We start from the raw sequence: 26770 nt of genomic DNA on the forward strand, positions 1-26770 counted from the left end.
GGATGATTTGAACTGTCTCACTCCCAAATTACTCATGATGACTTGAAATAACCCTGACATGGAATCTGACACCTGATCTCATGGAATTTCGTTTGGCAATCCATATTTAGTGAAAAACTGAATTAACCTCTCAACAACAACTTTTGCTGTGATCTTTTTCAAAAATATTGCCTCTGGAAACCTAATGGACAAATCCATAATGGTTAGAAGAAACTGGTGACCCGAGGTAATTGTGGGTAAGGGTCTGACACAATCCACAAGAACACTATTAAACGGTTCATCATAAGCAGGTATTGGTATCAACTGGTCTGGCTTAATCGAAGGCTGTAGCTTCCCAACTACCTGTTTTTTATTTATTCATTCATGGGATGTGGGCGTCACTGGTCAGGCCAGCATTTATTGCCCATCTCTAATTAGAACATAGAACATAACAGCACAGTACAGGCCCTTCAGCCCTCGATGTTGCGCCGACCTGTGAAACCATCTGACCTACACTATTCCATTTTCATCCATATGTCTATCCAATGACCACTTAAATGCCCTTAAAGTTGGCGAGTCTACTACTGTTGCAGGCAGGGCGTTCCACGCCCCTACTATTCTCTGTGTAAAGAAACTACCTCTGACATCTGTCCTATATCTATCACCCCTCAACTTAAAGCTATGTCCCCTCATGTTTGCCATCACCATCCGAGGAAAAAGGCTCTCACGATCCACCCTGTCCAGCCCTCTGATTATCTTATATGTCTCTATTAAGTCACCTCTTCTCCTCCTTCTCTCTAACGAAAACAACCTCAAGTCCCTCAGCCTTTCCTCGTAAGACCTTCCCTCCATACCAGGCAACATCCTAGTAAATCTCCTCTGCACCTTTTCCAAAGCTTCCACAGCCTTCCTATAATGCGGTGACCAGAACTGCACGCAATACTCCAGGTGCGGCCTCACCAGAGTTCTGTACAGCTGCAGCATGACCTCGTGGCTCCTAAACTCGATCCCCCTAATAATAAAAGCTAACACACCATATGCCTTCTTAACAGCTCTACTAACCTGGGTGGCAACTTTCAGGGATTTATGTACCTGGACACCAAGATCTCTCTGCTCATCTACACTACCAAGAATCTTCCCATTAGCCCAGTATTCTGCAATCCTGTTACTCCTTCCGAAGTGAATCACCTCACACTTTTCCGCATTAAACTCCATTTGCCATCTCTCAGTCCAGCTCTACAGCCTATCTATGTCCCTCTGTAACCTACAACATCCTTCGGCACTATCCACAACTCCACCGACCTTCGTGTCATCCGCAAATTTACTAACCCACCCTTCTACACCCTCATCCAGGTCATTTATAAAAATGACAAACAGCAGTGGCCCCAAAACAGATCCTTGCGGTACACCACTAGAAACTATACTCCAGGATGAACATTTACCATCAACCACCACCCTCTGTCTTCTTTCAGCTAGCCAATTTCTGATCCAAAGCACTAATTCACCTTCAATCCCATACTTGTGTATTTTCTGCAATAGCCTACCGTGGGGAACTTTATCAAACGCCTTACTGAAATCCATATAGACCACATCCACGGCTTTACCCTCATCCACCTGTTTGGTCACCTTGTCAAAAAACTCAATAAGGTTTGTGAGGCACGACCTACCCTTCACAAAACCGTGCTGACTATCTCTAATGAACATATTCTTTTCAAGATGATTATAAATCCTATCTCTTATAACCTTTTCCAACATTTTACCCACAACCGAAGTAATTGCCCTTGAGAAGGTGGTGGTGAGCTGCCTTCTTGAACTGCTGCAGTCCATTTGGGGTAAGTATACCCACAGTGCTGTTAGGAAGGGAGTTCCAGGATTTTGACCTGGTGACAGTGAAGGAACGGCGATATAGTTCCAAGTCAGGATGGTGTGTGACTTGGAGGGGAACTTGCAGGTAGTGGTGTTCCCATGTATTTGCTGCCCTTGTCCTTCTAGTTGGTAGAGGTCACGGGTTTGGAAGGTGCTGTCTAAGGAGCCTTGGTGCATTGCTGCAGTGCATCTTGTAGATGGCACACACTGCTGCCACTGTGCGTCAGTGGTGGAGGGAGTGAATGTTTGTAGATGGTGTGCCAATCAAGCGGGCTGCTTTGTCCTGGATGGTGTCGAGCTTCTTGAGTGTTGTTGGAGCTGCACCCATCCAGGCAAGTGGAGAGTATTCCATCATACTCCTGACTTGTGCCTTGCAGATGGAGGACAGGCTTTGGGGAGTCAGGAGGTGAGTTACACGCCTCAGGATTCCTAGCCTCTGACCTGCTCTTGTAGCCACGGTATTTATATGGCTACTCCAGTTCAGTTTCTGGTCAATGGTAGCCCCTAGGCTGTAGATAGTGGGGGATTCAGCGATGGTAATGTCATTGAATGTCAAGGGGAGATGGTTAGATTCTCTCTTGTTGGAGATAGTCATTGCCTGGCACTTGTGTGGCGCGAATGTTACTTGCCACTTATCAGCCCAAGCCTGGATATTGTCCAGGTCTTGCTGCATTTCTACATGGACTGCTTCAGTATCTGAGGAGTCACGAATGGTGCTGAACATTGCGCAATCATCAGCGAACATCCCCACTTCTGACCTTATGATTGAAGGAAGGTCATTGATGAAGCAGCTGAAGATGGTTGGGCCTAGGACACTACCCTGAGGAACTCCTGCAGTGATGTACTGGAGCTCAGATGATTGACCTCCAACAAGCAGAACCATCTTCCTTTGCGCTAGGTATGACTCCAGCCAGCGGAGGGTTTTCCCCGATTCCCATTGATCTCAGTTTTGCTAGGGCTCCTTGATGCCATACTCGGTCAAATGCTGCCTTGATGTCAAGGGCAGTCATTCTCACCTCACCTCACCTGACATGTATGGCAAGTTCTTCAAAATTCAACCACATCCTTATGCAAGCCTGGCCAATCAAAATGCTATCTTATCCTGGCCCAAGTCTTTTGAATATCCAAACGACCTGCCACTGGGATCTCACAGGCAATTCTCAAAATCTCACTAAGGTACTCTGGGTGAACAACAACCTGATGAGCTATAGCCCAATCCTCATCAGAAGGTCTCTGGGGAGGTCTCCACTTTCTCATTAGAATGTCATTCTTTATATAATTGCACTCAGGGACCTTTTCAGCTTCTGCCTCAGAACACGCCGTTTGAGACAAACCTCTTCAGTCAGGTTCTGCTTGTTGTGCCTCAATCAAAAATGATCTGCTAAACAATTCACCATTGATAGCCTTGGAGCCTTTTCCACCAACATCCTCATCCAAATCCTTGAAAAAGTCTCAGCCAACCAAACATCTGAATTGTCCTCCACAACCACTGAATCCTTCTCATTTTCTTTAACCTTATGAGCCTGGGATCTTATCACTACATAATCTGGGAATATTCCAGGAAATCCCTCCTGCAAAACTTCAGTTTCAGCAACTTCAACTGGCTTTTCCAAAACTAATGGAAATACCAATACCTTAGCCCCAGCAAAATTGCTCCCAATCAACAAATACACCCTTCAATATGCAAACCTGGGATGACTCCCACTGTTGCCAGACCGTGACTAAATTATGCAAAGCTAACCTTATGCAATGTACGAATAAATGACCTCCCCCACATCCTCACCCCCTCCCTTCCCCCGCCCCCAATGCCCCGGACCAGACTTTTGCATTCATAGCACTATTGCAGGGAAGATCTGCATCCTTTGCTATCATCAATGACTGAGTGGCCTCTGTATCTCTAAGCAGCACAAATCGGCTTGTCTGCCTCATCTGATGAATATGGGGACACAATACCCAAGCACCAAACTTCTATATCCTTCAAGGACCTCACTTGGTTCATGAGCACACAAGACTGAACACTTCTGTCTCTGTCCAACATCGCCAAAGCCACTGGTTTGTCAACAGCACCACCTTTTCAGGACAGGCTTTCGGTAAACCCATTAGAGCTATGGCCTTGCCCATCAATTTCCAGCATTCTGATCTTATATGCCCTCTTTTATTATTAAAATAACATGTTTTGACTTAACCCCAGTCTGACTATCATTTTACCATCCTGAGGGTTGCCTGTATCCTTCCTCTCATTAAAACTGAATCTCTTCTCATTATGCACTCTCCTATCTGTCCAATTCCTCTGAAAGTTCCCAAACTGGGCCCACAACTACTGCTTTTGTGAGTCAATTTGTAATCATCTGCCATTTCTGCAGCATTCCTTATTTTGCCAACATTATGTTCTTCCAGGTGGGACCTTATTCCTGAAGGCATGCTATTTTTAACTTCCTCTATTAGGATTACTTCCCAAAGGCTTTCAAAATCTTGCACAATCTTCAGGGACTGGCACCAATGATCAAATATAATTTCCTTCTCTCTAGCAAATTCCATAAATGTCTGATCCTGTTTCTTTTTTTAAAATTCCTGAATTTTTGCCTTTAAGCATCTGGTACAAGCTTTAAGAACTGCAGTTTTCACCACTTCATAATCACTTGACTGTTCCTCTGAAAATGTTGAATAAACAGCTAATGCTTTTCCCACTAATACACATTGCAATAAAACTGTCCAACTTTCCTTCAGCCATTGCAACTTCGTACCAATTTTTTCCAAGGACACAAAGAGCATTTCAGCTCCTTCTTCACTGAATTTGGGCACTAAGCAAATATTTGTTGCCAAATCAAAGCAAGGAGTTAAATCGGATTGATCCTCAAACCTCCTTAACACTCCCTGTTTGCATAATCAAAGTTTTTCGAAGTCCAGTGCAAATTTCCTGGCTTCTCTTTCTTTCTGTAACTCTCTTTTTCTTTCCTTTCTCTTTAAGTTTTCTCATCTCAAGTTGTAATTCTTTTTTCCTTTCTTTTTCTTTCCCTGCAAATTCAAGCTTTCTCAGTTCAAGTTGTAATTGTCTGTCCCTTTCTTTTTTTCCCCCTTTCCTCTTCTCTTCCTTCTTTTTCGAGCTAACTCAATCTGAGAGCTACCAGGATCACCCTTTTCTTCAAGTTTAAAATGCCATGCCAACACATCAACAACTCTTGCCTCAAACTAATCCATAATTGCTCTGCTACAGCAATTAATGCATTCACTGTTAACTGTGTTAAATGATTGAGAGTCAAATCTCTCTATGCAAAGGCTTGAGCATTAAAAGTAGACATGCTGAATCTTCCCAAGTGTATAGCAAAAGTAATTGTGAAACCTTGTTTGTTTAAATTCTAGTCAATTCCAATGTACCCGTTTTACAGCCTCTGAATTTGTATCCCAGACCTGAACCTCCAAATTGTTACAAGCTCAGTGAGATCACTAACATTAACGTGAAATATATGAGATATGAACCCCCAGACCAATTTCAAGAATTACACCAGTTTTCACATTAAGACTTTTATTATAACAATTAAATTAATGGAAATCCCCAATTAACTGACTAGTACTTTATGAGTAGCTGATAGTCCAAATTACAAAGAAAGGTATTTTCTTTACTTATTATACTTGAAAACCTCACACCACATTTGTACGTTACACTGTCCTTTTTGATGGCGAGATCCTTGGCGGTTAAAGTCCCAAACTCCTCCCAGTTGCAATGGGTTGGATCTTCCAGACCTTTTCAGAAATTAATGTCCTCTTTGCTGATATCTCCAAGCACTTCTGACCTGCACATTGTCAATAAGGCATTTCCTGGTTGTCCTGCTGGTCTTCAACTTTCTAAACACGTTCAAGTCTTCACAGCCTTTTACTACTTCCAGCTTCTCACAGCAGGTGTTCCTTCTTGAGCTGCCACTACTGGTTGTCTTCCTTTCTCACAGCATGCTGTGAGGCTGCAACTACTGATTTCCCTTCATATAGCCTGTCTGCCTTCCAAACGTCTGTTGAATTTATGTGGATTCAAAAATCAATAGCTTATTGTACTGTTCCAATATGCAGAGTCCAGAAGTCTGGTTTCATCGAGCCACTTGGTCCTTCCATTGTTCCTACATGTTAACAGCTGCATGGTACATTTGCATCTTTCAAATTAATGACTCCTTGTTTTACGAGCCGAAAGTCTGGGAGGGCGAAACCTATTGGTATTCAGGTGTTAGCCCTGCTGTTTTTTTTTCCAAAAAAAGTTTTTGAACTGTATTCTCTGTTGTACTGGTAACCAAGACTTCTGTCTTATCCTTTCACAGCGTGGATGTGAGGTCACCTGACCTCCCTGACTCCATCTTGAGATTTTAAAAATCACAGTGTTTTAAAACAATCATTTTACAAGGTCCAGCATTCATAACATGTGCAATTTTCTCATTCTAAAAGAAGGTCTGGGATTTTACATAACCTGGTGGTGAGGGGAAGGCAGGACCAGAAGCGGGTGGTGCTGGCCCTCTTGCCCCAATCCCCGTGCTCAGAGCGATCTTGCGCCGGCTGGCCAATTAATATCCAGCAGGCGGGGTGGCCAATCATTCACCGGCTGGAAGCAGGGTCTGAGATAGTGGCCATGTTGTCAGCTGACACTGAGGGTGGAAAGGGCACAAAATGTACTCTGGTTGGCTTGGTAACACTATTACTGACCGAGCTGGCTGAGTCCTAAAGGACATAGCTGCTAGACTGGGTCTGCGGCAGATGAATGAACCAACAAGAGGGTAAATCCTACTTGACCTCGTCCTCACCTATCTACTTGTCGCAAATCCATCTGTCCATGACAGTATTGGTAGGAATGACCGCCACACAGTCCTTGCGGAGACGAAGTCCCATCTTCACATTGAGGGTACCCACCATCTTGTTGATTGGCACTACCACCGTGCTAAATGGAATAGATTTCGATCAGATCTAGCAACTCAAAACTGGGAATCCATGAGGCTCTGAACTTTCTTCAACCACAATCTGTAACCTCGTGGCCCGGCATATCCCCCACTCTACTATTACCATCAAGTCCGGGGACCAACCCTGGTTCAATGAAGAGTGCAGGAGGGCATACCAGGAGCAGCATCAGGCATACCTAAAAATGAGGTGTCAGCCTGGTGCAGCTACAACACAGGGCTACCTGCATGCCAAACATCGGAAACAGCATGTGATAGACAGGGCTAAGCGATCCCACAAACAACGCATCAGATCTGAGCTCTGCCGTCCTGCCACATCCAGTCATGAACGGTGGTGGACAATTAAACAACTGACAGGAGGAGGAGGCTGCACAAATATCCCCATCCTCAACGATGGGGGAGCCCAGCACATCATTGCAAAAGACAAGGCTGAAGCATTTGCATCCATTTTCAGCCACAAGTGCCCCAAGTGGATGATCCATCTCAGCCTCCTCCTGAGGTCCCCAGCATCACAGATGCCAGCCTTCAGCCAATCTGACTCACTCCATATGATATCAAAAACGGCTGAAGGCACTATATACTGCAAAGGCTTTGGGCCCTGACAACAGTCTGGCAATAGTACTTTAGACTTGTGCTCCAGAACTAGCTGCTCCCCTAGCCAATCTGTTCCAGTACAGCTACAGCATTGGCATCTATCCGGCAATGTGGAAAATTGCCCGAGTATGTCCTGTGCACAAAAAGCAGGACAAATCCAACCCGGCCAATTACTGCCCTAACAGTGTACTCCCGATCATCAGCAGAGTGATAGAAGGGGTCGCCCACAGTGTGATCAAACGACATTTGTCGTTTGTCAAACATGGACAAAAGAGCTGAACTCCAGAGGTGAGAGTGAGAGTGACTGCCCTTGACATCAAGGCAGCATTTGACTGAGAATGGCATCAAGGAGCCCTAGCAAAACTGGGGTCAATGGGAATCTGGGAAAACTCTCCACGGGTTGGAGTCATACCTAGGACAAAGGAAGATGGTTATGGTTGCTGGAGATCAATCATCTCAGTTCCAGGACATCACTGCAGGGGTTCCTCAGGGTAGTGCCCTAGGCCCAACCATCAGAACTGATGAAAGTTCACAGACCTGAAACGTTAACTGTTTCTCTCTCCATAGGTGCTGCCAAACCTGCTGAGTATTTCCAGCACATTGTTTTTGTGACATGCCCTTTTGTTGGTTCTCAGATGGATTATTGCAGAAAACTATCCTGAGCACCTCCGAGAAATTTACTACCTTTCTGAAATAAGCTAGTCTGCTTTTGCCAATCTATCTGAAAGTTAAAATCTCCCATAAAACCAAGTTGCCTTCATTGCATGGTTGTCTAAGATCTGTTTTGATATTCTGCCCCTTCCCAGCTACTACCAGGGGGCCTATACACAACACCCACTACAGTTTGGACTCCTTTTCTATTTCTTCATTCAGCCCATCAATTTTCTACTGCCTGCTTACTTCTCGTTATATCCTCTCTTATCATTGAAGCAATTTTGTCCTTAATCCCAAGGCTACTCCTCCCCATCTACATGTTTCCCTATTCTTCCTGTAGACCTTATAACCTGTATATTCAGTTCCTAGTCCTGATGTCTTACAACTATGTTTCAGTAATGGCTGCCATGCCATCCCTTCAAGATTGAATGCACACTTGTAATTCATTCAATTTGTTCCTTATACCCCGTGCATTTGTATAAGAAATGCTTATTTGGGCCTGTCAGGCAAGCCCCCCACCTACCAAGACTGAGGCACACATTATCTCACCACATGAAAATTAAAACTTAAAATTGCAAGCCCCTGACTGGAAGAACATTTTCATAGTACCAGCAGTGTTGGAACAATGGGGACCCAGTCATTGCTTCCCCAATACACAGAAGAAATGGTTAGACTAGGTTTAGTCACATGACTCACTGGCTGTTGCAGAGAATTTGAATTTCCAACAAAGGATTTGAACTCAACGCCGTGTGCTCCTGGAACTGAAGCAAGAATTACCTCCTCTCCTGTCTGCCGGCCCCATCTCTTTCTCACGGAACTGAATCTTGTGAAAACGCGTGAACCTCAAAGAGAGAAAAGTCTCCTACATGAACAAAGTTTAAGAAGAACACTGGGCCCTGACGAAAGCAAGACTGCTTACAAAAGGACTAAACCGTGAGCTTGAAGCATGGTAACAAGATATTGTCTCAAACTGTTCCACCTTATCTTTTCTTCTGTTTTCTGTCCCTACCTGCATGTGCATATCTCAGGTGCATGCTAGTGTGGGCGCGTCGTATATCCGTAGGCGTGAACCTTATTAGAGTTTAAGGTTTAATAAATTTCATCTTTCTCCTTTAAAATTGAGAAAACCTGATGTGTTGGTTTCTTTGCCTTATAATTAGAAAACGGTGAACAAGGATTCACAAAAAAGGGGAGTTCAAAACACAGTGTGATTAAAATTAAACCCTGTTACACTAAGACCAGGCAAAGACAGCAAAAGACCCATAGACACATTCCCCACCTGATCGTAACTGGGCCACACACCCTAACCTGTCCTTCTGCCCTAATTCTGTTTTTCTCATATTTCTTATTTATCTCTCCTTATTTAATTATTTTACATCTTTTAGTTTTCACTTTACCTGTACTGCCGAAAGCACAATTTCTATTACACGATTCTCTTTCTTTTCATTTGTTTTAGAATTATTATTTATACTACCTTTTCCACTTCACACAAGAACACAAGAACTAGCAGCAAGTGTACCCCATACAGCCCGTCGAGCCTGCTCCGCCACTCAATCCAATCGTAGCTGATCTTAGGCTTCAACTCCACCTTCTCGACCACTCACCATACCCCTCGATTCCCTGAGAGATCAAAAAATCTGTCTATCCCAGCCTTAAATGTATTCAACGATGGAGCATCCACAATTCTCTGGAGTAGAGAATTCCAAAGATTCACAATCCTTTGAGTGAAGTAATTTCTCCTCATCGTAAATCAGTCCATCAGTCGTAAATGATCGCCCCCTTATCTTGAGACTATGCCTCCATGTTTTAGATTCCACGACCAAAGGAAACAATCTCTCAGCATCTACCCTATCCAGTTGCTTCAGAATCTTGCATGTTTCAACGAGATCGCCTCTCATTCTTCTAAACTCCAGAGAATATAGGCCCAATTTACTCAGCCTCTCATCATAAGACAATCCCCTCATCCTAGGCACCAATTTAGTAAACCTTCCCTGTACCGCCTCCAACACAAGTATATCCTTTTTTTAAAATGTGGAGACCAAAACTGCACACAGTACTCCAGATGTGGCATCACCAAAACCCTGTATGATTGTAGCAAGCCTTCTTTATTCCTGTACTCTAATCCCCTTGCAATAAATGCCAACATGCTATTTGCCTTCCTAATTGTTTGCTGTACCTGTATGCTAACCTTTTGTGTTCGTTGTACAAGCACACCCACGTCTCTTTGAACAGCAATACTTACAAGTTTCACTCCTTTTAATAAAATTCTGCTTTTCTATTCTTACAACCAAAGTGAATAACTTCACACTTCCCTACATTATACTCCATCTGCCATCTTGTTGCCCACTCACTTAACCTGTCGATACCTCTTTGCCTCTGTGTCCTCCTCACAGCTTACCTTTGTATTATCAGCAAACTTAGATACATTACTCTCTATCTCTTCATCTAAGTCATTGATATAGATTGAAAATAGCTAAGGCCCCAGCACTGATCCTTGCAGCACTCCACTATTCACTGCCTGCCAACTTGAAAGTGCCCCGTTTATGCCCACTCTTTGCTTCCTGTCTGTTAACCAATCCTCTAACCATGCTAATATATTAGCCCCAATACCATGAGCCCTTATCTTGCCTATTAACCTTTTGTATGGCACCTTATCGAATGCCTTTTGGAAATCCAGGTATGCTACATCTACTGCTTCTCCTTTATCTACCCTACGAGTTACATCCTCAGAAAACTAATAAATATGTCAAACAGAATTTCCCTTTAGTAAAACTATGTTGGCTTAGTCTAATCATACTATGCTTTTCTAATTGCATTGTTAAAACTTCCTTAATAATATTTCCAGTATTTTCCCAATGACTGATGTTCGGCTAACTGGCCATTAGTGCACAGTTTTCTCTCTCCCTCCTTTCTTGAAAAGCAGGGTAACATTTGCCAACTTCCAATCTGATGGGACAGTTCCCAAATCTAAAGAATTTTGGAAAATCATAGCTAGCGGACTCACTATCACTGCAGCTATCTCTTTTAGAACCTTAGGGTATAGGCCATCAGGTCCTAAGGATGTCAGATTTTATTTAATCCCTTAAGTTTTCTCTGCTGATAGTAATTTCCTTAATTTCCTCACACTTTTTAGCCTCTAGGTTACCGTCTATTTCTGGTATGAAACTTATGTCTTCTACTGTGAAGACAGACACAAAATATTTGTCCAATGCCTCTGCCATTTCCCCATTCCCCATGATAATTTCCCCTGTCTCTGCTTCTAAAGGACCGTTTACTTTAGTTACTCCATTTCTTTTTATATGCTAATAAAAGTTCTTACAATCTGTTTTTATATTACTGGCTGGTTTATTCTCATGTTTTATTTTTTCCCCTTATCATTATTTGATTGCCCTTTGCTGGTTTCGAAAACACTCCCAATCCTCAGACTTGCTACTCTTTTTTTGCAACATTGAAAGGCTCTTCTTTTAATCTAGTACTATCCTTAACTTCCTGAGTGAGCCACGGATGGGTCTTTCTTGCTGACGTTTTGTTTTTCAGTGCAATGTACTTTTGTTGAACATTTTGAATTATTTCTTTCAATGTTTCCCATTGTTCATTTATCGCCAGACCTTTCAGTCTATTTACCTAATCAACCTTAGCCAGTTCTCCCCTCATCCCTATCTAACTGGCTTTAAGTTTAAGATTCTTGTTTGGGATTGGAGCATGTCACTTTCAAACTTAACATGGAATTCAATAGTATTATGATCACTATTTCCCAGTGGAACTTTTTACTATGACATTACTAATTAACCCTGCTTCATTACACAATAATGTAAGAGAGCATTATCCCTAGTCAGTTCCATGACGTAATGCTCCAAGAAACTGTCACGAAAACATTCTACAAACTCATCTTCTAGACCATTCTTGCCAATTTCATTGTCCCAGTCTATATGAAGGTTAAAGTTCACCACAGTTATTATATTGCCTTTGTTACAAGCTCAATAATTTCTTGTTTAATGCTCTGCCCAACGGTATAACTATTGTTAGGGGGCCTATAAACTATTCCCATCAGCGTTTTCTGATTCTTGCTATTCCTGATTTCCACCCATACTGATTCTACTTCATGATCTTCTGAGGCCAGATCCTTTCTCACTAATGTTCTTATGTCATCCTTTACTCTTAGGGCTACCCTCCTCATTTGCAATTCTGTCTTTCTGAAATATTGTGTACCCTTGAGTATTTATTTCCCACCCTTGATTACTTTGTAACCATGGGCTGAATTTTATAAGGCTGCTGCTGAAATTGGTGGCAGGAGGAAAAAATGGCGGCCCACCCATGCGGGCTGCACGGCAAAGAGTCGCTGTAATTCCAAGTGTGGCGGCTCATTTAAATAGCAGGGGTAGGGCCGCCTCTCCCAATCACGTGGAGGGGGCGGGCTGTCCATCCCCGGCAATGGCGTCAGCTTCCTACCGGCATATTTAAATATTTAAAGAAAGATTTAATGAAATTAAATAAATACATCTCTTTCACCCCTCTCCCACCCACCCCCCCGCTCACTCACTAACAATTGATTATTTGCCCTTCACCCCCACAACAAAACATTTACCCTTACCACCTGACCTTTCACCCCGCCCCCTCCCACCAGCTGCACAAACTTTAAATGATAACTCTTCCCACCATCCCCTACACTCATGATATTAATTTGACCCCGGTCCCCCACCTCCACCCCTGCACTGAGAAACTTACCTTCTCCACACCTCCCCATCAATGTTGCGCCTCGTTTCCCTGGACGGGGACTTGAAGGCATGGGCCGAAGATCGCAACGGGACATCAGAAGGCGAGGCAAGTTTATTTAAATCAATTATTTTAATTGATTTAAATATTCAAATTATGATCCTATCGCCCAGTGTTGGGGAGGCCGCCAAGGTGCGCCACCACTGGGAGAATCGGGCCGGGTCCTGCCAGCGTTGAGGTCCGCGGCCACCTTCACGCCTCCCACCCCCGCCAGCCACAGAACCTGATATCAAAGGCTCCTTAAAATCCAGCCCCATGTCTCTGTAATGGCAATTAGATCTAAATCATTTACCTCTATTTGTACTACTAGTTCATCTTGCTTATTGCAGATGCTTTGTGAATTCAGATAAAGAACTTTTAATTTCATTTTTCACTTCTATTCCCTGCAATGACCCTATTCGCTGATGTACAATTTTTGTTAAACTCTCTGTCCCATTCTGCTTGACTTTACCCACAGTCCTATGCTGTGCTGATGCCTCGACCTTTTCTTTGGAATTTAAAATCTCCCTTCACCCACCCACATTTACTAGTTTAAAGTCCTTGTGGCCAACCTATTCATCCCTTCCGATAGAACCTAGTCCCAAACAGTTCAGATAGAGCTTGTCCCAACAATTCAAATCATTCCTACCTGGTGCCAGTGCCCCATGAAATGGAAGCCCTTTGTTCCACACCATTCCTTCAACCACATGTTCACCTTCCTAATCTGCCTATCCCTATACCATTTGCACGTGATTTAGTTAATAATTCAAAGGTTATTACCCTTGAGGTCCTTTTTTAAAAAAAAGCTCCTAGTACTCTTTGAACAGGACCTCTTGCCTACTCTTTCCTATGTTGCAGGTACCAACATGGACCACAACAACTGGATCCTACCCCTCACTCTCCAATAGCCTTTCAAGCTGGTTTGAGATATCCCTAATCATAGCCCTAGATAGGCAACATACCTATTACCAAGTTGCAGTTAAGTATCTTGGGTTTAGCAGAAGTAGGAAATAGTGTCATGGGGTGTAGCAGCATAAGGAAGATTTGGAAGAACTAATTAGCAAACATTAAGCAGCTCCAATTATTGTCGTGCTTGAAAGGTTGCACAATTATATATGAGTATTTCTACAAAATATACTATTTTACTGAAGCAGTTTGGGAATAGTACTAACGCTTTATTTGCATCCTGATGATATTTGTTTATCCTATTCAGAAGTTTCTCACACTGAGCGTCTGCCCGTTTCACAAGAGCCCTTATGAGTTCATCACAGTGCACCTCAAACATCCCCAAGCGAACAACCTAGAGCAAAAAATTAAGGCAATTACACAAAATAAGAGTACATTAGTATAGCTGCATGAAAAACACAACTGTGCTACCAACGTTTTTTTTATATGATCTGAATTACTTATTTAATGTTAATATTATCATCTAGTATACAGCTATAAAATGTAGATTAAAAAGTTTCATAAATGGATTAATAAATGTAGCTGTAGAAATTAAAATATACATATATTAATGCATTCTTATACAAACACAAATAGATAATTTATCATTTAAACTTGAGCTAGTAGGTACCTTTTGAGACCCATACTTAATTTCCTCTTTTAGTTTCAGATACTTCATAACTTCCTGTGCCGTCTCTTCAAATGTATGCTCTTCATTCAGGAATTGCTCTACATCCACGTCAGCTTGCCTATTTATGAGCATGGTATACTTATCATATAGTTTGGTATGCTCCTGGGGTCCCAAACTTTCTTTGGCAATGATCTCTATAACTTTTCTTTTGTTTTCCTCCACGATTTCATCCAAGATTATTGGTTTCAGAGTGGTCTTAACACCAGACTATAACAAGGAAAAAATATTTCTTCTGAGTGCACAAGAAGCAATTCCTAAAAGTAGTAGTAAACTATGTTTTCTGAGTTAAGTGCTCCTGGGATGGAGTCTCACTCAATGGAACAGCAGATTGGACAAATGGGGGTAGAGATCAATGTACCAGATTCCACTTTTCTAGTTAATAATTTTAATAACCGATAAACTAGGAGAGTCACAAAACTGGTGAGATCACATCCTCGTCCAACTATTCATCAAGTGAGGCTCCACATACTAAACTGCGGATATAATAAATTTGAATGGTTTGGGCCCTCCTACAGACACTGAGCCTAAATTTTCCCGTTTTACTGCCCAATTTCAGATGAATGGGAAAGAAATCTGGGCAGGTACACAGGATCCCCAATGATCGTGGCATCAAACTTATTTTCTGGCATCACTTCGGCAGGATATTGGATGCACTCATCCAAATATTGGTGAACGTATTTAAAGGAGGCAGAAAATACATAGGTCAGGAAGTTCCTCGGAGCTAGTCCCACTCCACCACCATAACTTTGCCAGAATTTCAGGTTTACTGATATAAATGGGATTTCTGCTGTACTTCCAACAAAGTTTCACCAGTGGATTAGGATCAGCTCCAATGAATTTCCCAGCCAGTGGCTATACATGTCCCCTTTTCCAATATTATAAGTCTCTACATGGCATAACTCACACCTGTACAAAACAAACATCCAGCATTACTACAGTGAGGAAAGTAAGTTTAATGCATCTATTGTAGCACTTTAAAAAGTGCTGTAAAGTCTTTGTCAACATTTTTTTTTCAATTTTCTTTTTGTTGTCTTCCACATGGTCTACTGCGATAGGTCTTCCAATTTTGCACTTATTCCCCATTCCAAAAAATTTACTGTTGGTAATGTCTTGTATCTTGGAAAAAGAAGAGGAACAGAAATGGAATAGAGGTCAAGCTGGTCAGACATATGGTGCCTACATGCTGGTATCCTAACTACAGAATATACAAACTAAAGCATTCCTAAGTTCTACTGACCCAAGAGCAGTGCCGGCTGAAGCCGTGCATTATTCTGTCACATGCTGCAAACTAATTTGTAACTCACCTCTACTGTAGGCACTACATTGCCAAAAAATGCAAAGGTCACTACTGCAGTGAATGTGTATGCTACATAGTCATACCAAGATTACATCATCAATAGCATTAGTCAGTCAACTGTACACAGATGTAACAAGCAAGTTACAGATGCATTCTTTGCTTTGGAACCATTTCATCACCTTCCTCATGGACAACTGGCATCAATACATTAAGGCACTGTAATTTTACTGAATGGCAGAACCCCAAAGTTCAAAGAGCCATCAATTGTACCCATATGTGCATACATATATGTCCTTTGATCAATCCCAACACATACATCAAACAGTAATGATGCCACCGTCTCAATCTCCTGCTTGTTTGCACCCAGCGAGACCGCATCATACTCACTTTCTGAGCAGTTTGACTTCATTTTAAGGTAGTCAACCAGGCAGCAACAACTTTTACATAGCGCCAGACATTATCATATCCATCAGGTTTCTTCTGACTGTCATGCTTTTCTGTCAAGATTAAATTCACCCAATTGCCAGTAGATTTCCAACAACATGGCACTTTTTAAGTCGGAGAACAAACAAGGACACTCTGTTATTTGTCGCTGATGTCTTCAAACTAATAGTGAGGAAAAGACCAAATGGTCCATCAAGCCTGCCTCACACTATGATGGCCAGACCAGAAAGATTAAACACTTCTTCCCACTTCCAACCGACCACATCTCCTTACCAATGCTGCAGCCATGTAAATGTTCTCCAACCCTCTCATGTGATCAAAACTAGTCCAGGAGATCATATGGACTCCGTGTTATCTATAAAATCACTTACCTTATAAATGATGCATTCTCTACCCCAGTCAGAAATTGGTCCAGCTCCCTCTTGAAGGCATGCAGTAAGTCAGAACCCACAACAACTGGTAATATGTTTCAGAGGCTTACAAATCTCCGGGAAAAGAAGAGCCGCCTAATATCCAGTCTTTTCCTACCCTTACCTAGTTGAACCCATTTCCCCAGTCCTCCCCAATTTCTTAAACTGGAATAATTTATCAATAGAGATGCTAGTCAACACTTTAATTATTTTATAGACCTCTATCAGGTCACTAAGTCTGTTGCTCTATAGTAAATGGACCAAGATCCTTCAGCTTATCAGAATAGATGAGGTTCTTTAAGTTATGAATCATTCTTGTAGCTTTCCTCTGGACCTTTTGATTCCACCACCCTTTCAGGTAATGTGTTCTAAATTGTAACAACTGCTTGTGTGAAATCATTTCCCCTCTTGTTCTTAGGCCAATTATTTTAAATCTATGACCATTGTTACCAACCCATGTGCCAGAGGAAACAGTTTTTCCCTACTTGCTCTTTCAGAACCTCTAATAATTTTGAATACTTATCTTCAGTCTTCCCTTAACCATCTTCTCCAGCTTCTCCAGTCTCTCCACATAACGGAACTGGGTCATCCCTGGCATCCTCCTGGTAAATTTTCTCTGTACCCTCTCCAGGATTTTGACATCCTTCCTAAACTGTGGTGCCAAGAATTGAACACAATACTACAGCTGATGCCAAAACAAACATTTGTAAATGTTTGGCATGGCCTCCTTATTTTTGCATTCAATACCCCTATTTGCAAAGCCAAGTATGCCATGTACTTTCTCAACTGCCTTATCAGCTTGCCCTGCTACCTTCAAAGATTTGTGAATGTGCACCTCCAGGTCCCTCTGCTTTTGCACCCCCCTCACAATAGTACCATTTAGATTATACTGCCACTTCATTTTGGTTCTTCCAAAGTGCATCACTTTACACTTATTCGCATTAAAATGTAACTGTTGTGTCTACCTATTTCACCAGTCTGTCCAAGTCCACCTGAAGTCTGCTACCATCCCAATCACCATTTACTATGTTGCCAAATTGTGTATCATCAGCAAACTTCAAAATTATACTCCTTATACCCAAGTCCAGGTCATTTATATATGAAAAGAAAATCAATATCCTACTTTTGACCCCTGGGAGACCCCACTGCAGCTTCTGTCTAAATCAGAAAAACATCCAGTCATTGTTCATAAACCTTTAGTGATATTAGCACAGTAACACTAAGATCTTTTTCTCTCTCAACATCTTTCAGTATAGTTCCCTACAAGTGATGCATATTCTGCCATGGTTCTACCAACATGCATGATACATTTATCTAATTTTAGCACCATTTGCTATTGTGTGGTCCACTCTCCCAGGACATATAAATCCTTTCAGATTTAATTGCATTCCTCCACCATCTTAACCCAACCACAGAATTTGGTGCAATCTGCAAACTTACCATACTCGCAACACCACTGTCCAGATCATCAATAAAGACATTGAAGAGTGGGGGCCTAGGATCAATCCCTTGGGGAACCAAGACATCGGGAGTTTCCACGTCTTTTGAGTACAGAGAATTTATTTTTGTGTCAAATGTCAGCCCCTTTCGAGGAGCAGAGGGAACATATTACACTTTTCTGGGGGGCACCCAGAATCCAACTCCCCCCACGCACCTCTCCCCCACCAGAGTCATAGAGTTATACAGCACAGAAACAGGCCCTTCGGCCCACCGTGTCCGCGCCGGCCATCAAGCCTATCTATTTTAATCCCATTTTCCAGCACTTGGCCCGTAGCGTTGTATGCTATGGCATTTCAAGTGCTCATCTAAATACTTCTTAAATGAGTGGGAAACATCAGTCAGGATTCCCAACCTCTCCATCATGATGGGCAGCCAATATGTAATCCCAGTGGTGTAATCAATCATCATTTGCATGTTAATCTTGGGGACATCCCTGGGACCCCACAAATTTTGACAGGCTCAATTGCAGAGGTCCCAAACATGCAAAACATGAAAAATGCAGCTATGGGGAAAGATTAGATAGGCTGGGGTTGTTCTCCTTGGAACAGAGAAGGTTGAGGGGAGATCTGATTGAAATGCACAAAATTTTGAGGGGCCTGGATAGAGTGGAGGTAAAGGGCCTTTTCACCTTAGCAGAGAGGTCAGTGACAAGGGGGCATGGATTTAAAGTGATTGGTAGAAAAATCAGAGGGGAGATGAGGAAAAACTTTTTCACCCAGAGGGTGGTGGGGGTCTGGAACTCACTGCCTGAAAGGGTAGTTGAGGCAGAAACCCTCAACTCATTCAAAAGAAGTCTGGATATGCACCTCAAGTGCTGTAATCTGCCGGGCTACGGACCAAATGCTGGAAGGTGGGATTAGAATAGGTGGATCGTTTTTCACAATTACAGAGTGATAGACTTTCATTGTAAAGTAGCAGCTCTCTCTGTCACACAATAAGACATATTTATCAAAAAAGCTTATCAACACCTGCTATGAGTAACAAATAGTGAAAGAGTTTTCAATGAAACATGTAGAACCATAGAACCATAGAGAAGTTACGGCACAGAAAGAGGCCATTCAGCCCATTGTGCCTGCACCGGCTGGCAAAACTAGCCGCCGAATCTTATCCCACCTTTCAGCCCCCGGTCCATAGCCTTGCAGTTTACAGCACTTTAGGTGCAGGTCCAGGTACCTTTTAAATGAGCTGCGACTTTCAGCCTCAACCACCGATCCTGGCAGTGAATTCCAGACATACGCCCCCCTCCGGGTGAAAAAATTTTTCCTCATGTCCTCTCTAATCCTTCTGTGCCCCCTGGTAATTGACCTCTCCACTAGGTGAAACAGGTTCTTCCTGTCTACTCTATCTAGGCCCATCATGTTATACACCTCAATTAAGTCACACCTCAGCCTCCACTGTTGTAAGGAAAACAACCCTAGCCTATCCAATCTTTCCTCATAGTTGCAACTTTCAAGCACTGGCAACATTCTTGTAAATCTCCTCTGTACTCTCTCCAGAGCAATGATGTCCTTCCTGTATTGTGGTGACCAGAACTGTACGCAATACTCCAGCTGTGGACTAACCTGTGTTTCATACAATTCCAGCATGACATCCCTGCTTTTGTATTCTATACCTCGACCTATATATCAAAATATATATTTTGTATATCCCTGAATGCATTTGTCAAGCTTGGTCTCCAAAGTAGATAGCACTGCCAATTACGTAGCTCTGAAACCTCCCAGCAGAATTTCCAAGATAGACTATGCAACTGCAGTACACAGTGCAACTTATGCTGGAGATTTTAAAATTGGGACTGTGACTACAGCCTTTCTTTCCTGCCTTTTTAGCTGCCACTGCCACTAATGCTCCTGTCCTGCTACTGCAATTCAGTTCCCTCGCCACTGTAGCTGCCCTCCATTACTTTAAAAAAAGTAAGAAACAAAAATTACCTAAACAGATTTATGAATTTTTAAGTCATCAAGCCACTAATTTGCAGTTTCCACACAAATATGGCCATAATCAAAGATTTTAAACACTAAAAATATCACTAACACTTCCACAATGCAACTGGCTTATTCAATCAATGTAAATCAGTGGTGCTGATAATATAGTATACATTACACAGCATAAAACTGCAATGTTCAGCCTCACTGTGAGCAACACTACAGGAGATCTGGTCGCACGTTATTAAAAAAACAAAACGTTTTGCTTTGCTGTATATATTCACAAAAATTACAAACAGGAAAAGATTTATCCATATCCTGTCCCACACATTTCTGATGTATTATGTATCACATGTAAGCTCCTGGGAAACATAGCATCAGTTTCCATGGCCGGAATTTTTCGTTGGGTGGGAGGCCCCGTCCACCAGCTGAAAAGTCAGTGGCGAGCCCGCCTCTGCCAGGCCTGGGGAGCCAGACCAGGATTTTACACTCCCCAGGCCCTTAATTATTCTTGGGCGGGACTTCCATCTCCTTGAGGCAGGAAGTCCCGCCTAATGGAGCTTCCAGCCAATCAGCTGGCCAGCAGCTCTTAGTCCCAGCAGCGCCAACTGGAGCGGTAGCCACTGCTGCGACTACACCCAGCCATCACAAGCAAGATGAAGGACGACCCCGGAAGACAGGTAAGATTTTAGGGCCTCGCCAGGGATAATCGGTCGGGCCACGGCGAGGCAAGGGGGGAGTGTTGTGCGTTGGGGGTGGTTGGAACTTCGGGGGCGGCCCTCTAGGGTGCACAGGGTACCCGAACAGGAGGCCCCAGCCCACAAGGAGGCCGCCTGGTGAAACCAGGCGGGGTGTTTGAGGCTTCTGCCATCCGGCTGCCGAGGGTAAATTACCTGCAGTGGTGGGAGGAGGCTCTTAAGTACCAGTTAATTGGCCACTTAAGGGCCTTGATTGGCCTGGGGTGGGCAGGCCCTTTCTCGCCACTGCCGCCCCACGTAAAATTGCAGCGGGGGTGGGAGCGGGTTTGGAACAGTCCCCTCACCTCCCACTTAATTTTATGCCACCACCCCACCCCCCCACACACCCCCACCACCACAAGCTCACTCGTTTGGGTGGCGTAAAATTCCAGCCCATATTTACCTGAATATCTGAATACACCCAGCTCAACTCATTAACCAGGATTGGTTAATGAACAGGAAGCAGAGAGTAGGGATAAACGGGACATTTTCAAGTTGACAGGCTGTAACTAGTGGAGTGCTGCAAGGATCAGTGCAGGGGCCTCAGCTGTTTACAATCTATATTAATGCTTCGACAAAGAGACCAACAGTAATGTATCTAAGTTTGCTGACAATGCAAAGTTAGGTGGGAATGTAAGCCAAGAGGAGGAAACAGAAAGAAAAAAACTTGCATTTATAGAACGCCTTTCACAACCATCAGACGTCTCAAAGCACTTTACAGCTAATGAAGTACTTTTTGAAGTGTCGCCACTGTTGTAATACAGGAAACGCAGTAGCCAATTTGCGCACAGCAAACCCCCACAAACAGTAATGTGATAATGACCAGATAATTTGTTTTTGTGATATTGATTTAGGGATAAATATTGGCTGGGACATTGGGGATAACTCCCCTGCTCTTCTTCGAAATAATGCCATGGGATTTTTTACATCCACCCAAGCCAGCAGATGGAGCTTCGAAGCTACAAAGAGATATAGACAGGTTAAGTGAGTGGGCAACAAGGTGACACGTGGAGTACATTGTGGGGAAGTGTGAGGTTATTCATTAAGAATAGAAAAACAATGTTTTTAAAAGGTGTGAAGCTTTTAAATGTTGATTTTCAGAGAGGCTTGGGTGTACCTGTATAAGCAACAAAGTTAATTTGGGGTACAGAAAGCAATGGCAAATGGCATGTTGACCTTTATTGCAAGGTGAATGGAGTACAATAATGAGGAAGTCTGGCTACATTTGTATAGGGCTTTGGCAAGACCACACCAGAAGTACTGTGTGCTGTTTTGGTCTCCAAATCGAAGGAAGGATATACTTGCCTTGGATGTGGTACAGTGAAGTTTCACTAGGTTAGTTCCTGGGTTGAGAGGGTTATCCCATGATGAGAAGCTGAGTAAACTAGGCCTATATTCTCTGGAGTTTAGAAGAATGAGAGGTGATATCATTGAAACATACTAGATTCTGAAAGGGCTTGAAAGGGTAGAGACTGAGAGGTTTCTTCCCATGGCTGGGGATTCTAGACCACTGGGGCACAGCCTCAGGATAAGGGGTCGATCACTTAGGACTGAGATGAGGAGAAATTTCTTCACTCGGAGGGTTGTGAATCTTTGAAAATATCTACTCCAGAGGGTTGTAGATGCTCCATCGTTGAGAATATTTGACTGAGATCGATATATTTTTGATCTCTCAGGGAATCAAAGGATATGGAGAGTGGGTTGTAAAGTGAGTTAGGGTATTGAATGGCAAAGCAGCCTAAAGGGGCCAAATGGTGTATTCCTGCTGTAAGTTCGTATGCATCATTGGTGGCCGTGTCTTCCGTTGCCATTGCCCCAAGCTCTGGAATTTCCTCCCTAAACCTTTCTGTCTCTCTTATTTTTCTTCCTTAATGCCTACCTTGTTTACCAAGCTTTTGATCATCTGCCATAAAATCTCCTTTTGTGGCTTGGCATCAAATTTTGTTTAATAATGCTCCTGTGACGTGCCTTGAGACTTTTAATTACGTTTAATTATGTTAACTGCACTATATAATTTGTTGTTGTTGAGTGGTGAGAAACCAGATTAAAAACCCAGGGCAATGGGGGTGGGGGTGGGGGGGAAAAATAGAAAATTCCTCTCCAGCCCCCTTAGGCAATAGAAACTAGTCCGGGAGATCATGTTGCCTCTAATTTACCTTGCAGGATAAGTACTTCTTGTGGGTGATCTCCAGAAACAGCCCCAGTGCTTGATTGAGGGAATGCAATGAATCAGCGAACCAACAGCCTGTTGCACAGGTCCATTATTCTCCGGGAAAAGAACCACCAAACATTTAACCTAGTTCTGCTGTTTTGTTGCTTGTAAGCATTTCCCCTGTTCCTCCCTAACCTACTCCGTTGAAATAACTGGTCTACATAAACATAATCTAGTCCCTTCATCAATCAAATCACCCCTAAATCTAAGCTTTTCTAAAGAATTGAGACCAAGCTCATTGAGCCTATCTGGGTAACTAAGATGTTTTAAATCTGTGGCCAAAATTAGTATGAACTAAGATAAATGTACAAATGTGATTTTGTGACTTTGGACAGCGAACTAATACTCCTGGTTCTGACAAAAGATTTTTTAAAAATCACAGCCATTCAATGTACAGATTTTTTCCAACTCTTAAAACTGGATTCACAATTTGCAACACAACATCATAAATGTCCAATGGGATTATTTGTAAATTCTCATTTATACAAATGATGAGGCCATGAAGAAATGAACATCATTTTTAAAATTCTGGGAAAAATAATTTCTTGTCATTCCAAAATATTGGGAAATGTGCCTATTATAACTGATAAGAATGAAACAACCTAAGAAAAAAGTACAATGGTGAGTCTATAAACATCACTTACCCATTCAGTGTACAGTTTTGTCTCAACTCTTGGCACTTTAGTCGCAGTTGTCAGCATGACATCATAAACACTCAAGAATATTAGTTCAAAATCCTTGAACTCTGGTTCAAATTGAACATTGTTGTTTTTTAGGATCAGACGCAAAATGAAACCTGGATGTTCATAAACACGTATGGAATCCTAGATGTAAAATTCCAGACATATACAATTGAAATGAAAACCTCTCTCAATGGGTTTCACTTCTACTTCTTAAGTATTTGCTTGAGACTAATAAAATCTGAATGGAATGCATGTACAAAATGTACATTTTCTTTAAACACATAATAATTATATCCAAATATAAGGATTTGCAAATGCGAAACTTACTGAATCCAAGCAGTCCTTTATAGAAAGTAATATGTGGCAGGATATTACGCTGATGAATTAATCAGACTATCTGCAGGATTTTAAGTTGCACAATGTAAAATCTAGTGTATAGCTCACAGTTCCCTACCAGTTTTGATGCCCTATAAGTACAGGGGAGAAATTTATACGTGTATCCTCTTATTAAAACAACTGTACAGGCACCCCGCAGCATTTCCTAGTATTTCTCCTTTCTATCAATGACTCAATGGATGTTATCAAAAGTGACATTGTTCTCTTTATTGATGATAACCACTCTGTACAGGGTGTTGATTCCCCACAAAGTGGCACACATTTTTTATTTTTCATGTTATAAGAAGCAATATAAAGCAGACTGAAATTCAACAAAAACTGTATTCTGTTTATTTACATAATACGGGTAAAAGTTAGTTAGTTGGAGCTGGAAAGGGGAGATTGTGGTGGTGACACAGAAGCTGCATCCTTGCCGGATTTTGCAATCCCCTGCTAAGTGTGGTACCAGCCAAGCTTCCTGGATAAACATTTTCTGGTGCCTATAACCTATTCAAAATGGGGGTGGAGGGGGCGGTGGAGGGGGGGGGGGGGCGCTTTATATTATAAAGTTCAGTGCAAGAATTCCCATGCTATGGATATTGGTGCACCCATGTCACAAACATGTACACACAATATTTTCAATGTTGTAAGATTGGGATTATGGTGCTTTTTAACACTACAGGCTGAATTTTATTAACACACCACATATTGCAGCGATGCGCTTTGAAGTCAGCAGCCTTCAGGCGCGGATGTGTCGTCGCTGAGCCCCTGCGATATTTTGTGTAGAGAGGGCGGCCGCTCCGTCCCTGGCAGCAGCAACCGGTGCCACTGCGTAGATGCTGGTGGCATTTTTAAAGGGCTTCAAGCCCTTAGGAACAAAATGAATTTTTAAGGTACATTTCTGCGCATTGTCTTTTAAAAAATAATTAAAAGCTGGAGGCCCTTTCCCACCCCACCCCCAACCCCCCCCAATGTTTTTAATATTGGCCTCACCGCCGCTGGTAAAATGCAGCGGGACCTTCTCGGGGTCGTAGCAGGCCTGTCCCGGAAAGATTTTCCGGGCCCCTCGTCACGACCCCCAACGCCGGAGGCCTCATAAATTTCAGCCCTACATGTTAGAAAATGGTGAAACAATCCCTGAAACTGCTAAACATGAGTTGTGACCACATTTTGTTGTTTAAACTGTAACAGCAACCAAAATGTTAGGTAAGGTGATTCATGCACAGCTGTGGCTTATACACTAGGTTTTCATGGTAATAGCTCTGACAGTCTAAACTCAAATTTTCCCCTCCAAAATCACCAATCGAGCAACAGCTTAAATATATAGTTATCTAGAATACTCTAAAACAATGAAAAGCATGAAGTAAAATTATCTGTAAGAAGGTTTTTATAATCTGCATAATGTTGATTATTAACTAAGAAATATATTTCGCAGCACATTGTTGATAAACATACCGGTCTTTGTACAATCAGATCAGTATAGTCCTGAATGGATTTTAGGGTTAAGCTTTGCAGTTGTGAAGTCATCAGTGTAGCAGCACAATTAAAGAAGGACAGTAATTTGGCACGATTGGTATTACTGGGAACCTGTTTCCGTTTATTTCCCAGGTAATAAATATTTTGGACTTCAGGAAACCATCTAAAACACATTGCATAAAACGTCAGTTTAAAACTAGATATGAAAGCTTATTTTCCACTTGTAATAAATGTTACAGTAATTTGAATGTTTTCTTTACGTGTACGTGACACATCTTACAAACATAACTTTCATAAAAATCTTTGTTTACCAGATTAATATGTACTATAAAGAAATGATCAAAAATCAATCCAATCTGGAAAAAAGTACATTTAACTATAAATATTTTACTTTTTTCTAGAGTGGTCATACTTTTTAAGGAGTAGCTCTTTCACAGATTCAATCTGCCTCATAAACAAGACCTGGAATGTAGTTAGCTCCATTGAATCTTTACGATTCCGAAATTCATCAACATCAATGAACCGTAATTGCCTGCAAAAGAAAAATAATTATTTTCCATTACAATGCACCACTTAACTATATTTCAGAAGACAAAGTAAACATCCTAAAAATTCAAAACAAATCTATAATTGCTTACTATTAACCTGCAAGGCATTTCGTGCTATAGTTTCAAATTTTCACACAAAGCAAGAGGAAAAGTCATTATAGATGCACACATACATGTAATTTTGTTAACCTATGAATTCATTTTGTGTCTTATGTTTTTTTTAAAGGGCAGAACACATGGAATGTAGATGGTAAGGAAAATCCTCCAAATGCAGGTAGGTAGTAATACTGGGGGTAATACAGGCAGCTGCAATATGGAACAGTGAAAGACCAAACATATATTTTTTCACTCTGTGATAGTTGCCATTTAGTACAGAAAAATGGTGAGTCAGTCCCATTTCTCACGCACCTTAACAGAAAGGCCAAAAACAAACATGAACCCAACCCTCTAAACCAGGTACATGCTCAAGTGATGAAGGCAAGAACATTTAGACAGGTTAAAACCCACTAGAGTCGATAGTCCATAGGGCCAAAACCAACCTCTTATAAGCACTCAAGTAAAACAAAGGGGAGAATTTTAACAGAACCAACATGCTCACAGCAGGGTGGGGGGGGGGGGGGTGGGTGCAGTGGGTGTTGGGGGCTTGCAGCAAGTCGGGAACACTATTCTGAGTGTAATGGCCTTTGTGTAGCTGTTAAGCTCAGCTATAGCTTGAGTGTTCTACATCCAGGTTCCCCAATCAATCACAGATGCA

The 26770-nt window shown here is 42.2% G+C and overlaps 1 protein-coding gene across 1 annotated transcript in view; it reads right to left on the bottom strand.

Annotated features, from left to right (window-relative positions):
- dnah7 (dynein, axonemal, heavy chain 7) overlaps positions 1-26770 on the bottom strand; it is a 461512-nt gene that overhangs the window by 396891 nt on the left and 37851 nt on the right. The window contains exons 9-13 of the mRNA XM_068035667.1: positions 25881-26000; positions 25448-25631; positions 23579-23758; positions 14353-14619; positions 13949-14076 (exon numbers count right to left, since the gene is read on the bottom strand). Coding sequence (XP_067891768.1) covers positions 13949-14076; positions 14353-14619; positions 23579-23758; positions 25448-25631; positions 25881-26000 — 879 coding nt within the window. The remainder of the gene's footprint in view (positions 1-13948; positions 14077-14352; positions 14620-23578; positions 23759-25447; positions 25632-25880; positions 26001-26770) is intronic.

This window comes from Heterodontus francisci, chromosome 7 (genome assembly GCF_036365525.1).
Source record: "Heterodontus francisci isolate sHetFra1 chromosome 7, sHetFra1.hap1, whole genome shotgun sequence".
Classification (NCBI taxonomy): Eukaryota; Metazoa; Chordata; class Chondrichthyes; order Heterodontiformes; family Heterodontidae; genus Heterodontus; species Heterodontus francisci.